We start from the raw sequence: 15,974 nt of genomic DNA on the forward strand, positions 1-15,974 counted from the left end.
AGTTTGACCAAGAGCCATCGTCATTGTTACCTGCTAATCTGTTTCCCAGGACATTGTAAGATGAACAGCACCCTATCTGAGCACACAGAAATTCCCCAACCATTTAAGTACCTCTTACATACTATGCCAGGATTGAGAGGTAATAAAGATGATTTTATGTGGTCAATAAAAATTTATTCTACTTGGAGTGTAAGGCAACTACACTGGTTATCAGAAGACAGAGTAAAACCTACCATAGCAGAGATAAAGTGTGTTTCTCAGAAGTTAAAAAGTTGTAGCAATTGGAGGAATGCCTTAAAAGTATAAAGACAAATTAAACCAGTGTTTCAGAGGTGGGCATTTGAAGTAGGCCTGGGATATAGATTAGGTTTTGACAACTGAATGATAACAAATCAAGAGGAGTCAATGACTAGATCTGGAAGGGAATAGCTTGAGCAAAGGCCAGAATCAGTGGGAGCTAGTTGATAGTTGAATGAATAATGGGAGGGTAGAAGGCTAGTTAAGGTCCTGGAAGGCCTTGAAATCAGGTAAAGTTCATGGGAACATGAAAGGTTTTGAACAGGAAAGTGATGTGATTCACTCTACTTCAGAAGAATTAGTAGTCTGGTGCTATTATCTATTTTAGGATGAAAGAAATTTAAGGCAGGTACAAGTAGTGGTTAGCTTTATCAAAAGCTAAAGAATTAGATCAGTTTGAGAAGCCAGAATGCAAGGCATTAATGATAATTAGTTAATACTTCTTTAATTTATGCATAGTACCCTATTACATGCCATAGAATTTTAAGTTGAAAGCCTTTTTCTATTGAGGCAATACTAAATTTCTTTTTTGTATGTCTCTTAAAACATTTCACAGAGCCTTCATCAAAATGCACTACATTAGACCAGAAGACTTGAAGATTTAGTTCTAAAATTCTTACTCTCTTCTTTAAAATTAAAACCAAATCAGAATCACAAATATGCCTCAACATCAAAACCTTTATCACTGTCCAGGCCTGTCTTAGCCTTATTGATAATGTTGCTACATCACCGTGATGTCTTTCCTTCAGTCTGCCTCCTTTCTTAGAGGAAGTTTTAAATGGCTTGGGTACTATTTATTGCGGCACCTTTTCCTCTTCCCTCAGGAGGGGTCTTCCTCTACTCCTGCTGCTCTCTGTAACCATAGCAACTGACAGCTGTACTAGCCAGAGCTGTGTTCTGCTCAGGGCCAAATAATGAGGAAGGAAGACAGGAAAGAACAAATCTTAATGGGTGGTTAGTTCCCTGCTTATTTGCAGAAAAGGTCTGCAAGAAGATGCTATTAATACAAATGGGACTGTCTTGTCCTTGATGAATTCTATTGCATTCTAGTACTTTACTAGGTACTGGTAGTAAGTGGGCCTGGCTTTTTCTCTCCAGCCTATGTGTGAGATCTTATTAGGGACTGTACAGGAACTCTCCCATGGAAGCAAGGTGCAGTTTGCAGGGCCCATGTACTTGCTGCACATCTGAGATTGTACGCAGTCAATGTTGTGTGTGCGTGTGTGTGTGTGTGTGTGTATATAAAGACTGTTTTACACCTTATACAATTCTGATTTTATTAAGGGAAGGTTAAGGGTCTAGGTGTAAACTTCATCTTAAATTTTCCAGTTTTTTCCTCTAAATGTTTATTTACTTATTTTGTAAAATATCACTAATCACTTTGGGTAATCCCTGTATGTAGTATAACATTCAAAAGGTAGAAAGGTATATAATGTGGCATAAGTCTTCTTCCTAACTCTGCTCCTCTATTTCCCTCTCCAAAGGAGAATTTTCATGTATATTTCTAGAAATATGTTATGCCCATGTGTGTATGGATGTGTGTATGATTTTTTCAAGGTGCATTGTATTCTGCGCCTTGTTTTGTATTTTCACTTCACAGTACACCTCGATGATTGTTCTTTATTAGGTCAATTGCCTCTTGTAAGCTGCTGAGTGGGAACTTAGAAAGCACCTATTCTAAGTTACTCATTTTTCAGAGGATGAAAAAATTGAGTCCTCTTGATATAAAACAACTGTTTTGGAGTGAACTGACTTTTCATTGATGTGTACTAGGTCTTTTTTAAAAATAGGCTTTGTTTATTAGAACAGTTCTAGATTCACCATAAAATGAAATGCAGAGAATTTCCTTTACTTTCACACATGCTTTCCTCATTATCATCATCCCTGGCCAGAGTGGTCCATTTGTTAAAATTGATGAACCTGCATTGATACATTATCATCCAAAGCCCATTGCTTAAATTATGGTTCTTACATTCTATAGGTTTTGACAAATATATGTTATGTATCCTCCTCTATAGTATTGCACAGAGGAGTTTCATGGCCATAAAAATGCTGTGCTCCACCTATTCATCCCTCCTCCCCTTTAACCTCTGGCAGTCACTGGTCTTTTTAGTCTTCATAGTTTTGACTTTTCCAGAATGTCCTAATAGTTGAAATTAATAATATGTAGCCTTTTCAGTTTGGCTTCCTTCACTTAGTAATATGCATTTAAGTTCCCTCCATGTCTTTTCATGGTATGGTATCTCCTATCTTTTTAGTGCTGAATAATATTTCATTGTCTGGATGTACCAAAGTGTTTTTACTTACTAAAGGATATTTTGTTTGTTTCCAAGATTGGGCAGTTATGAGGAAAGCTGCTACAAACATTTATGCATGTGTTTTTGTGTAGCTGTGAATAATCACCTCCTTTATTAGTAAACACCAAGGAGTAAAATTGCTGGGTCACATAATAAAGAATATGTTTAGTTTTCTAACAAATTGTCCAATTGTCTTTCAAAGTGGCTGTACCATTTTGCATTCCCACCAGCAATGAATGTAAATTCCTATTGTTCCACATACTCACCAGCATTTGGTGTTGTCAGTGTTCAGAATTTTGACCATTTAATAGATGTGTAATGGTCTCTCATTGTTTTAATTTGTATTTCCCTGTTGACATAAGATATGGGTCCTCTTTTCAGATGCTTATTTGTCATGTATTTATCTATATTCTTTGATGAGGTTTCTATTCAGGTCTTTGCCCCATTTTTTAACAGGGTTGTTTTCTTATTGTTGTGTTTTAAGGCTTCTTTGTACATTTTGAATAACAGTTCTTTATCTGATGTGTCGTTTACAAATATTTTCCCCCAGTGTTGTGTGGCTTGTTTTTTCTTTCTCCCTTTTAAAAAAATTTTAAAATTTATTGATTTTAGAGGAAAGGAAAGAGAGAGACATTGATTTGTTTTTCCACTTATTGACGTATTTATTTGTTGATTCTTTTATGTGCCTTAACTGGAGATTGAGCCTGTAACTTTGGTGTATCAGGATGACACTCTAACCAACCAAGCTAACCGGCCAGGGCTGTTTTCGTTTTCTTGATACTTGTTTTTGTAAAAATACTTTTTCTCAGCTCATATATATACACACACACACATATGTATACACACACATATATGTGTATATGTAAATAACTTCAGACCTTGGTTCATCTTTAGGATGGTCTCCACCATTCTTATACTTTAGATGTTTAAGTGTTTAGATGTTTCTGGACATATTACTTTATTTACATAATTTACATAGATAACAAATTGATTCTTAGAACCATTCTCAGCCTCACATACTTCTGATATTTGATAAGGTGGAGTCTAGCTATTTACATATGGTTTCTTTTTTTTTTTTTTCAGTGAAAATTTTTTTAAAAAATTTATTTTAATTGTTCTTGCAGTACAATTTTCTTTTACTCCCATCCCAACCCACCCACCCAGCCCTCCCTCTCCTCCCTCCCATTTCCACCTGCCTCTAGGTTTTATCCATATGTCCTTTATACTTGTTCCTGTAAACCCTTCCCCTTTTCCCCTGAAATTCCCCTGAAATTCCCTCTTCTCTCCCCTCTGAACTCTGTCAGTCTGTTCTTTATTTCAATGTCTTTGGTTATATTTTGCTTGTTTCTTTGTTTTGTTCTTTAGGTTCCTGTTAAAGGTGAGATCATATGGTATTTGTCTTTCACTGCCTGGCTTATTTTGCTTAGCATAATACTTTCCAGTTGCATCCATTCTGTTGCAAAGGGTAGGAGCTCCTTCTTTCTTTCTGCTGCATAGAATTCCATTGTGTAAATGTACCATAGTTTTTTGATCCATTCATTTACTGATGGGCATCTAGGTTGCTTCCAACACTGGCTATTGTAAAATTGTGCTCCTATGAACATTGGGGTGTATAGGTTCTACATATGGTTTCTTTATAGCTCATATTTAATTTGGTGGTGTGAGGTATCGATTTATTTTTTACTTTTTTCCTCATTGCAGAAACACACCTTTTAATGTTAAACTTTTAAATATACTGTTTTGATTATAAGATCATTGTTCTTTCTCTTTACTTTTCAACTGTTGTGTCTAGTACTGTACTTTCTTTCATTGATTTTACATATCTTATCTATGTTTTGAGTACGAACCCTTCCACCCCCGAATGTGCTGCTGTTTAAACATCAGAGGCCCTTATTTCTTGAGCACTTGACAATTATAATTTATTTCCCTTTTCTGTGCACAGTGCATTACCACAGGGAGGTTCATAACTTAAATCTATTGACGTGAGACCTCATGATATACCATTTGGCTCACACAGTAAAGAGAAACATCTTTTTATATGATCATGTTTGTGTAAATTATGTTTTGCATTGGTGTGTGAGTTATGATTGATAATGTTATATATGGTGATAAAAGTGCCGTGAAGGAATTTTAGTCTCCCTTTCTCCCTTCCCCCCTTCTCTTCCTTCTCTCCCTTAAACATATATACTCTTCTTAGTACTGTAGCCATGTAGCAGTTTTATTAGATAAAAACAATTATTTAATTTTACTGGTGCAATATAAGACACTCAGACATATTTTATGTTTGATATGTATGTCTTTTATCCCTGTGTGCGTATAGTTTTATATGTTGTATGTAGGCCCTTCACAGCCATTTGCTCAAGGTCATGGTTTAATTAATGCAGTTGCTTCAGAGTTGGAGGACACCTAAAGTCTGAAGCAGAAAAATCAAAAGAATTTTAACCACTTGGTTTCAGAGTAGCTAGTCAACAAAGCTTCTTCTCAAGGGCCTTTATGAGGGTATGAACCTTTTAGGACTAGGTAAGTTCTGCTGTCCCTCAGTGGAACAACAGAGTGCAGTGGAGAAGTTTGAGGAGCTTTTAACCATCCTGGATGAAAACAAAGAAGTCTTGTTTTCATTTTCATGTCTTTCATTGTAGGGGATTTGTGGATAACTTAGTATAAGTTCCAAATTTCCTCTTAGTTTATCTCATGTACTAAATCAAGAGTGGGAGAGCTGGGCTCTAGAACAGGGGTCCCCAGCCTCCCTCCTGCCCAGCCTGAGCTCCACCTCCTGCTTTTGCCCCTCCATGGTCTGTGGAAAAATTGACTTCCACAAAACCAGTCTCTGGTGCCAAAAATGTTGGGGACCACTGCACTAGAAGACAAAGTTGCTTCTGATTTATTTTTTCTATTAAATGTACACAGTGGTTAGAGATACCAATTAATTTTAATGGCTTACGGGGAAAAATAGCAGCCATTCTTTATTTCTGCTCTTGCTTGGATGAATTGAGTAAAATCATGTTTTCTACTATAAGGAGAGATCTATAATTCTTTGCTCTCTTAAATCATTCATACACATAAACCTTACCACAAAAGCTGTATCTTTTTCTCTGTTAGAGATGAAGATGACCTCAATGATGTGACTTCAATGGCAGGGGTCAACCTCAATGAAGAAAATGCCTGCATCTTAGCAACAAATTCTGACTTGGTTGGTACACTTGTTCAGTCTTGTAAAGATGAACCATTTCTTTTCATTGGACCTCTACAAAAGAGAATTTTAGACATTGGTAAGTACCAGCTTATGATTGACCTGACAAGTCTACCTGTGTCAGGGAAAATAGCAAGAAATAGTCTTGGTTGGTCTTCCTGGAACTCTGAGGCTTATATGAGACTCTGAAAATATTAAGATTTCATGAGTGTTATAGAAAGAAGCCTTTTATTTTATTTTTTAATTGTTTATTTATTTTCTTTAATCCTTACTGGAGAATATGTTTATTGATTTAGAGAGAAAGGAAGGGAAAGAGAGGGAACACCAATGTGAAAGAGAAACTTTGATCACTTGGTTGCCTCTCGTACTTTTCAGTTCTTGGTAAAGCACAAACTTGTCTTTTAATATGACAAGAAATTGCAAAACTCCTTCTAAATTATCTAAGCTTAAAAAAAAAGACTATGGAGTGGATAGAATTATGTATTTCTAGAAATGTTTTTCATTTATAGTAGTAATCCCTTTTTACAGAACAGTTAAAAACTAAACCATTCCTTAATAACTAAAATTATAAATTTACCCCAAAAATTTTTTGGAAGATTTTTCTACTTAAATATCTTAGGAAAGTAACCATTCCAGTGTTCTCTCTTTGTAATTACCTAAGTTAAATTGCACAGATATTCTGTAAAAACCCATAACAAGCTTGCAAGCACCAACTATGCCTCTGTAATCAGTTATGTTGACTTTGTTAAAGTGTTGTACTTAAAAGTGGGAATTTTTACAGTATCACTTTGTAACTTTGTCATTTTCTTATAGGTTTAGTGAAGATATTAAAGTGTTTGATTATTCACTAAGCCCTAGAATTGTTTGCAAGCACCAGCCTTGTTTATTTCTAATATTTTAAAAATATGGTCATTTCATAGGATAAACTATGTGCTTTAGAAATACATGTAAAATTATTTTCAGAGTTTTCCTTCTAAACTAAATATTTTTAAATGACGTCTTAATTTAAGCAGGAACTAGCATGTCATTCCCTGTCTACCCTATGTTTAGTTGTAATTTTAATCATTGAATTGTTCTGAAATTGTAGTGTCCCTTTTGTAGAAGGCCCCCACTATTTGTTTATGCTAATGGTTTTGGTGAAGTAGATTTGACTTTGTAGTTTTTGAGTTTTCCCCTCTTGAATCTAAAATTGGTGATGAACTCAGTTTTGCTAGAAAGAAATGAACTACATTTTAAAGGTTTGGCTTAGGATACCTTCTTCCTATCTGGTTTACTGTAGTCCTCATTTGGAATTACAGTTTAACATTTATTATGGAATAATGTTGACGAATGTATGTAAGATTTGTTAGCTGCTTTTTTTTTTAAAGATTTTATTTATTTTTATTTTTAGAGAGGGAAGGGAAGGAGAAAGAGAGAGAGAGAGAGAAACATCAATGTGCGGTTGCTGGGGGTCATGGCCCGCAACCCAGGCATGTGCCCTGACTGAGAATCGAACCTGTGACACTTTGGTTCACAGCCCGAGCTCAATCCACTGAGCTACACCAGCCAGGGCTAGATTTGTTAGCTTTTAATTAAAGTTTATTTTTGCTATACTCATTCACACTTTGATGAAAACATAAGTATATTTCAGATAGAGTGCAAAATCAAACAGTGATGTTTTAAAAACTTCTGTGTATATGCCTTGTTAAAAATGAACACAACAACACTATTAAAAGTTCATTTCAATTAGACTCCCTAATTGCCTATATCTTTAGATTTAGGTCTCTGTTGATATAGGTGCTTTCACTAAGCCGGACAATTACTATTTAAATAGTGATAAGGTTGATATATAAATGGACTTCTGCCTTTGGCTATTGGTCCAAATTGTTTTCCTAAAAGTTTCTTCCCAGTTAGAAAAAGGAAAAATAAAAGTTTGGTTTATTTATGGAAGGAGATATAATGAAGGAGAAGTTACTCAAATGGATGGGTGAAATGATGAGGCTTTGAACCCATTTCAACTTGTAAGTTAATTAACAGGTCAATTTATCCAATCATAAGCATGATTGGTAATGGACAAAACGAATATAGGTATGTCTGTAGACAAGGCATTAACAGAGACTCACAATCTGAATTCATTGAAATGTCATAAACTGTTAACAGTGTCAAACAGAATTAAATGTAATTTCCCATTTTTTTAATTACTAAAATTAACAGAATATGGCACTGATTTCTGCAGTTACCATTTTTCTCCCTGAACGCTAGACTTGATTTGTGTTCTTATTAACTTTGTCCTATAAATGACCTTGCAAGGAGAATGATTCTAGAGGCTAAGTAAAACAATGTCTATATTTTCTGAGGCTTCAGGCTAGGTTTTATTAATATAATGTCTAAGATCTTTGAAGTTGTGACTTTACCAGGAAAATCATAATCTCTAAACCTTTATTCATAATGGGTATGGCTTCCAGGGGGAACAGAATACCTGCTGTGCTAATTATTTCAATTATCAGCCTCCACTAAAACACGTAATGGATTTTCTCTGCTTCCACAGGTAAAAAGCATGACATTACGGAACTTAACCCTGATGCTGTGAATTTGATCTCCCATGCAACACAGGAGCGATTACGAGGCCTTCTAGAAAAACTGACAACAATTGCTCAGCATCGAATGACAACTTACAAGGTAAAGGAAATCATTAGAGAAGTACAGGCTCTTTTTCCTCTTTGTCATGTTCAGGGTAGTTTTCAGGTATGTATTAATATTCTACGTATATTTTTAGAGAAAATGGTTGAGGCATATTTCATGTTGCTAGAAAATCAAAGTCTCATTCCTAATTTGCTTTATTTAGATACGCTTACATGACAAATAAAATTAAAATAGAGTTAAAATGGTATCCAAAGCGTCTATGTCAGTTTAAATTGAAATATGCATCCAACCTGCCTGAGGCTTCTCCTCCTAAAGCTTTTGATTGGGAAGGAAGATATTTTAGTGTGGAATAGCTCTGTTCTCTTCAGTGTGGATAGTTCTGTTCTCTTCAGTGATCCATACTCTGCTAATACTCCTGTTCCTTTTACTAAGTTAAATGATTATACTGAATGCTAATCCTGGTGTCACTCATTATCATTATTGACTGCTTTTATAAATTAAAAAAACTAAATACAAGAATAGCCTGCCTGTCAGTCTGTAATGATGTGAACCAAATTACTTGCCATCATCAAATGGAAGCCCCTGATTTATTTGAATTATGGTTTTGGAGGAGAGGTGATGAGGGATGAAAAAGAAAAAAGATAAACATTTTTCCTCTCTATCAAGAAGTGTTTATAGCTAGATTTTGTACAATGTGGTGTGTGGGTAACCTCCTGAGGTTTTGAGTTTGAAAAAATGGTCATTGTGATAATGTCTGAGGCTTAGGTTATACGGAATCCAGGACAGTATCAGCTACCATATCACTGGTAGTTCCCTGGAGGAGCATTCTGTTTTCTCTCCTTTTTGTTTTATTTAGAACCTTAGAAGGGTTATTTGTATAATTGCTAAGGTCCTCACTTGTATAAATCTTTCTGAGAATTTGCTGGACTGACTTAAAAATACGTGATCATCAGAAAAAAGTTTTTTAAAAAAGAACCAATTATCAGTACTTCTTTGTGTATATTTCTAGAATTTCTGTTTCTTCTAAGTTACCTAATTTGTTGGTATACAGTTGTTCATAGTATTCTCTTATAACTGTTTTATTTCTGTAAGATCAGTAACAATCCCACTTTCATTTTGATTTTAGTTCCGTAAGGTGTAAAAGTAAGTTACTGATTTGAGATTTTCCTTTTTGAATGTAGGCATTTACTACTATAAATTTTTCTCTGAGCAATGCTTTTACTGTATTTCTAAGTTTTGATACATTGTATTTTTGTTTTCATTTATCTCTATTTTCTAATTTCCCCTGAGATTTCTTTGATTCATTGGTTGTGTTAGAGCAGCAATATTCAACTGGTGTGGTGCGCCTGGCACACTGGTGTGCCACAGGAATTCATAAACCATGCAGTACCTGACTGTTGAGTCAGGGGCACTGACCTCTTTTTCCTTAGATGGACAAATTAAAAAATACCAACAGCCAACACAAAAATAGCCATCTGATGTGAATGAATCAAAACTATGCCTTTTTTTTTATCAGATCAGCAAAAATGTAATTTATTTTTTTTGTGTGCCACGGAATTTCAGAAATTAGTGTAAGTATGCCATGAGATGAAAAAAAGGTTGAAAATTGCTGTTTTAGAGTATGTTGTTTAATTTACACATTTGTAAAATTTCCAGTTTTCCTTTTATTGTTGATTTCTAGCTTTATTTTATTGTGGTGAGAGAAGATTCTTTGTATGATTTAATCATTTTAAATTTATTGGGGCTTGTTTTGTGGCCTAACTTACAGTCTGTCCTGGAGAATGTTCCATGTGCACTTGAGAAGAATGTATATTCTCCTATTGCTGGATGGAATGTTCACATATGTCTGCTGGATCTAGCTAATTTTATGGTGTCAAGTTCTCTGTTTCCTTAATGGTCTTATGTGTAATTATTCTGTCCATTATTGAAAGTGAGGTATTGAAGACTTAAGCTGTTACACAAAACTGTCTATTTCTCTTTAGTCCTGTCAATGTTTGCTTCATGTATTTGGTATTTCAAGTCTGTATATCTTCTTGTTGTATCTTCTTGATGAATTCGCTCTTTTTCTACTATATAATGTTCTTATTTATCTCTTTTAACCGTTTTTGACTTAAAGTATGTTTTGCTTGGTAATAGTATAACCATCCCTGCTTTCTTTTGGTTCTTACCTGCATGGAATATCTGTACGTGTCTTTCACTTTCAATCTGTTTATGTGCTTTCATATAAAGTGAATCTCTTTTAGACAGCATATAGTTGGATTATGTTTTTTATCCATTCTACCAGTCTTTACCTTTTGATTGGGGAGTTTAATCCATTTATATTTAAAGTAATTACCATAAAGAAGAACTGCTATTTCACTATTCTTCTGTACACCTTATAGCTTTCTGTTTCTCATTTCCTCCGTTACTGCCTTTTTTGTGTGCTTGATTGATCTATTTATTGTGTATTTCTCATTTCCTTTTGTGTATTTATTTTTTTAGATATTTTCTTAGTGGTTACTTTAGGAACATTCTAAATTCATAATATTCTAGGTTGAATTGATAACAGTTTACCTTCAATTTTAGGATGTGGGGCATTTAGCCTTCCATTTTTGGCTTTTTACTGTAACTTTTTTAAGAATCTTACAATTTTTCAAACTTGGATTTGCCCCTGTTCCCACCTCAATCACTCCATTGTTTCGGAGATAGTGTACTTTCAGTATTGCAATGGACAGTTTCCATACAAAGTGTAATGTGTACCTTGAATATGACATGGAATTTTTCCAGGTAGAGTTTACTATTCTGAGTGGTATTTAAAACTCCATTGTGTACAGCCTTTAGATGGAATTCTAATGTCAATAGCATATGTTCCAAGGATTTAGTTACCCTTTGCAAAATGGGTAGTATTTATCTCACCTGGAATCTCTCTAAATAACTTATTTTAAAGCTAATACCTCCTTAACCTACTATCTGTACATGGCCTATCCTGATTGATTTCCACCTTCTCATTCCTTTCTCCAAACTCATTCCTTAATACAGCTAATGCGACTGTGTGAATTTGAGCATATAGAAAGGTAGCTACATTGTCATCCTTTTTTGAACAGAAACAATAATCATTTAGTTAGATTGGAATCTACCTCAAAATTATACTTACTTTGTAGACTTTGATGGTAATAATCTGTGTGTCACAGATTTGGCCCTGTCCTTATTATTTCAGTTCATCCGTGATAAGATTTATTTTTATCTGTACAATGTGGGAAATTTTACTCCATAAATTTCACAAAATGAGCTACTTTTATTAAAAGCAAAATTCCACCATTTTTTTCTATTTAATATCCATCTACTTTTGGTAATCTTTTACCTGGTTAGATACAATTCTCCAATCTATCACAGTTCATAAACTGAGATTTCAGTAAAGAAGTAGAAAGTGACATGTGGACAAAGCTTTTGATCTTTCTGCCCTGTGGTTTCCCACTGAAGAAAAATTATAGGCTTCTGCATATCAGTGGCTGTGGAGAAGCTTCAGTGTTTTCTAGTTGAAAAGGGGCTGTAATGCTTTCCTTAGGTAGAATTCACTTGATGGTGTTATCACTTTGTCTAGGTCCTTATATTTTCGTTGCTAAACCACCGTACTCTGTGGTGCATGAAGACTTCAGTTAGGCAGGCCAGCTAGGGAGAAAGAAAGGACCGTGGTAAGATTGGGGTTACCATTGTTTAGGTAAGGATGGGGACTCAATAGGAGTAGGGGATGCCCTCATTTGTTTTATATGTGGAAGAGTGAAGGAAGAATGCATACATTAAGCCAGAGGTGGCTGTATCCAAGTTGGGGGAGAGAGAAGGAATCTTAGCATTGGAATGAGATTGGGTTAAAGTTTAGAAAGTCTGTGTCCCTTTTTAATTTCTTGTTTGTTATCCTTTTAAACTTAAATTGTTGGTAAACTTATCTCCAGTATATCTGAACAGTATTTCCCACAGATATGGGAAAGATGAAGTATTTAACAAACTGCTGGTTATTATGTTTATATCTCTATGGTTGGCCTATAATGTAATCCATATTCTATCTTGTATTATTTAACTTTAAAAGCATTTGAAAATTCCTTTTGTATTATACATGAAGTAAAATAAGTAGCACTAATACATCCTTGTTTGTTATACTATGTAATACTCTTTTGATCTAGTTAACTGCCAACGATAAAAATTTAATTTAAAAAGAATCCTGGACATGTGAAATCTCTTGGTCCCAGTTAATTGAATCAGCCATAAGCATGGGATAAAACAAAGATGGGAGTGGTGCTGTACTCATGATTCATAAGCCAGGCACTGACTCTTGGACTGACTGTTTAAAAACCATTCCTTTTTTCAGTTATACAGTTTCCCTCACTTCCTCTCCTATAGCTTGGATGTCTGAATTACTGAAGTGAGTAGATCGCAGGATGTTTTAAATACTGATTGGGAAAATTGCCCTCTGCTATGCCCCCGGGAAGCATGCACATACTCATATAAATATGTGAGAGGAGGAATAGGTTGTCGTATCAGGTGAAGAAAATAAAGTGTTTAGATTGGAAAGCACTGTTTTATACTCCAGAATATCAGAATTAATGAAACAATGTAAACTTTCTAATTTTATGGAACAATGAAGATAAATAATTATGTTATGGCTCTCATTTATAAATTGTATACTTAATATCTTTGACTGAAGAAACTGTAGTTCTGTCCAAGGTCATAGCTTAAGGGAAACCTCAAAACAGGGTTTGGGATCTTAATGTTTGCCTTTTTTTCTTATGTTGTTATTTTGTTGGAAGTTGTATTCACTTGACAAGGTAAGACAAATTCAGTAATGAAAACAAGGTTGATGACTTTCATCTTTGGTATATTTTTCAGTGAAGTGATTGTTTCTTGTTGTTTTTTTTTTTTCCATTCACAGACCTAAGATTTAATTAATCATATTAAAGTCTGCTCAGATGGACAATAATTTATCTAAAAAGATCTAGGTTATAGTTAAATGCTACACTCTATTTGCTTTCCATTTCCTATTTTAGGGTCTGCTTGGCTTAATCCCCTACCACTTTCCCAATGAGGCTCACTAGGAAAGCTCTTTGAAATTTAAATGCTTAATCACTTCTCAAATGTGAAGGTGATTAAAGTTTTTTTTTGTTATGTTTGTCCAATAGAAATAAAAATATTACCTCCCCAAAATTTAGGTCCCTATGTATGTTGGTGTTCCTGCCTTTAGCTGACTTATAACAGTACCTAATGTAGAAAGTGTTTTTGGGTTCATCATAAGACTTTTTGTTTTTCCAGACAAGTGAAAATTACATCCTGTCTAGTGATACCAGGTCACAGCTCAAATTTCTTGAACAGCTGGATCAACTGGAGAAGCAGAGAAAAGATTTAGAGGAAAGAGAACTGTTATTTAAAGCAGCCAAGGTAAGGGCCTGCCTGATTTATGAGTGAACCTGGCCTGGCAAGGAGGTCAGAATTGGCATTATCATTGGTTGATTGTCTTGGTTTTAGTAGGACTTTAGATTTCTCTGAAGGATATCTTAAAATAAAGTTATTAATAAAATCTCTCATGCCTAGGATGGTATATAGTACAGTGCTTTCACTTAATTTAGTTTAATGAGTTATCTTTTGTCTCCTCATTCTCAATTTCTGTGTGCCTAACATCATGCTAACACCTTCCCCCAAAAATGTTTTATACAATTTTCATGGTGCTTTTAATGATTTGATTGATATGTGCCAAGTTGAAGTTTAGAAAGTAGACAGGCAGAGTATGAATAAAATTAAGAGTAATTATATGGAACAAAATATAGGGTTCCAGATATGGGTGAGAGAGAGAGAGAGAATAAAAGAGAGAACAAGTGAAGTTACTATTTATTTCCTTCCTCCCTTATTTAAGACATTTTCCTGGACTCCAGACAGAGCGAAAGCTAATTCCATTCCAGTTTGCATTTTGTTGCTCCACCTTTCTTTGCAGGTCTGGGGCCTTTGTGTGTGAAGTTTGGGCATCAGTTTTATTTTGTGTTTCAAACACCTTAGTTTTAATTTCTAGTGTTCTTGGCAGCCACCCCTTTTAGAGTATTTGTTCTAGTCATATGTGAATCACTTCATAGAAGCTGTTTTGAAATTATGTCATACTTACAGAAAAGTTGCCAGAACTATACAAAGAACTCACATCTCCTTCACCCAGATTCCTCACTTTTTTTAAAAAAATTTTATTTATTTATTTTTAGTGAGGGAAGGAAGGGGGCGGGGGAGAGACATCAATGTGCGGTTGTTGGGGTCCGTGGCCTGCAACCCAGGCTTGTGCCCTGACTGGGAACCGAACCTGCGATGCTTTGGTTTGCAGCCCGCGCTCAATCCACTGAGCTACGCCAACCAGGGCTCAGATTGCTCACTTTTAACATTTTACTTCATTTACTTCATCTCCACCCTTTCTACACACACACACACACACACACACACACACACACACAATATCATTCTTTCATTTTCTGTTCAATTCAGAGGCAGTTTGTACATTCACAATGTTGTGTAACTGTCATCTCTATTATTTTTCTGAACTTTTTGAAAGCAAGCTTCAGATATGATGTCCCATCAGTCCTAAACATATCTGTGGAAACAAGGACATTCTTTTGTGTAACATTCCAAGTCAGGACGTGAACAATGTAATACTACCATTGAATCCACAGACCCCATTCAAATTTTACTAGTTACCTCAACTCTCTTTCCCTTCATGTTCCATTTTCTGATACAGAAATATGTTATATTCAGGTGTCATATCTTTTCAGACACTTTCAGCAGATTTTCTCAGACTTTCTTTTTCTTTCATGTCTTTGACAGGTTTCAAGAGTATAGACCTTGCCTTTTGTAGGTTGACTCTCAGCGTGGGTTTGTCTGATATTTCCTCATGACATGACTTAGACCATGCATTCTTGGCAGGAATGGATAGAAGTGATGCTGCATTCTTCTCAGCTGATCATACAAAAGGCAGCCTTGATCACTTGGTTGTGTGGGTGCTTACCAAGTCTTCCCATTTTAAATTCACCATTTTCCCCTTTGTAATCAATGAGTTTTTCATAGAAAGGTATTGCAGGATTATATATACCAGTATGTCCCATTCCTCATCAAACCCCTATGTGTCAACTTTAGCATTCATAGATGATGACTACCTGAATCAGCCACCTCTATTATGTTTGTCAAAACGTGGCTCTTTCTTCTCATCATCTCTTTTATACTTAACAGCACTCTGGAAAAGCTTTCCCTTTTCTCTTATTCATTCATTCATATCAGTATGGGTTCTTGAATGTCTTTGATTCAACAGATTGTAATCCATTACTATCATTTATTTTGATGCTCAAACTGCTCCTGGGTGGGAGATCCTTCAAGCTGGCAATTCTGTTCATTAGTCATGTCTCTCTCTTTCAGTGAACATGCCCTTACTTTCTGGCACAAGTTATTTCAGGCCCAGCTTTTACTCCTCCTTCCCAGCCCTGGAGTCTGCCATTTCTCCAAGGGAATCCTTCATATTTATATGAAGTTGAAGATGATATCCAGAAACCAATTAGAGCATACTGTATGCTCATTGC

At 35.2% G+C, this 15,974-nt stretch overlaps 1 protein-coding gene across 2 annotated transcripts in view; it reads left to right on the top strand.

The window, feature by feature from the left end:
- TAF4B (TATA-box binding protein associated factor 4b) overlaps window positions 1-15,974 on the top strand; it is a 126,760-nt gene that overhangs the window by 67,387 nt on the left and 43,399 nt on the right. For both annotated transcript variants that reach the window (XM_045849971.1, XM_045849972.1), the window contains 3 exons: window positions 5,694-5,863; window positions 8,312-8,442; window positions 13,687-13,812. In XM_045849971.1, coding sequence (XP_045705927.1) covers window positions 5,694-5,863; window positions 8,312-8,442; window positions 13,687-13,812 — 427 coding nt within the window. The remainder of the gene's footprint in view (window positions 1-5,693; window positions 5,864-8,311; window positions 8,443-13,686; window positions 13,813-15,974) is intronic.

This window comes from Phyllostomus hastatus, unplaced genomic scaffold (assembly GCF_019186645.2).
Source record: "Phyllostomus hastatus isolate PE091 unplaced genomic scaffold, TTU_PhHast_1.1 phas_contig_80, whole genome shotgun sequence".
NCBI lineage: Eukaryota > Metazoa > Chordata > Mammalia > Chiroptera > Phyllostomidae > Phyllostomus > Phyllostomus hastatus.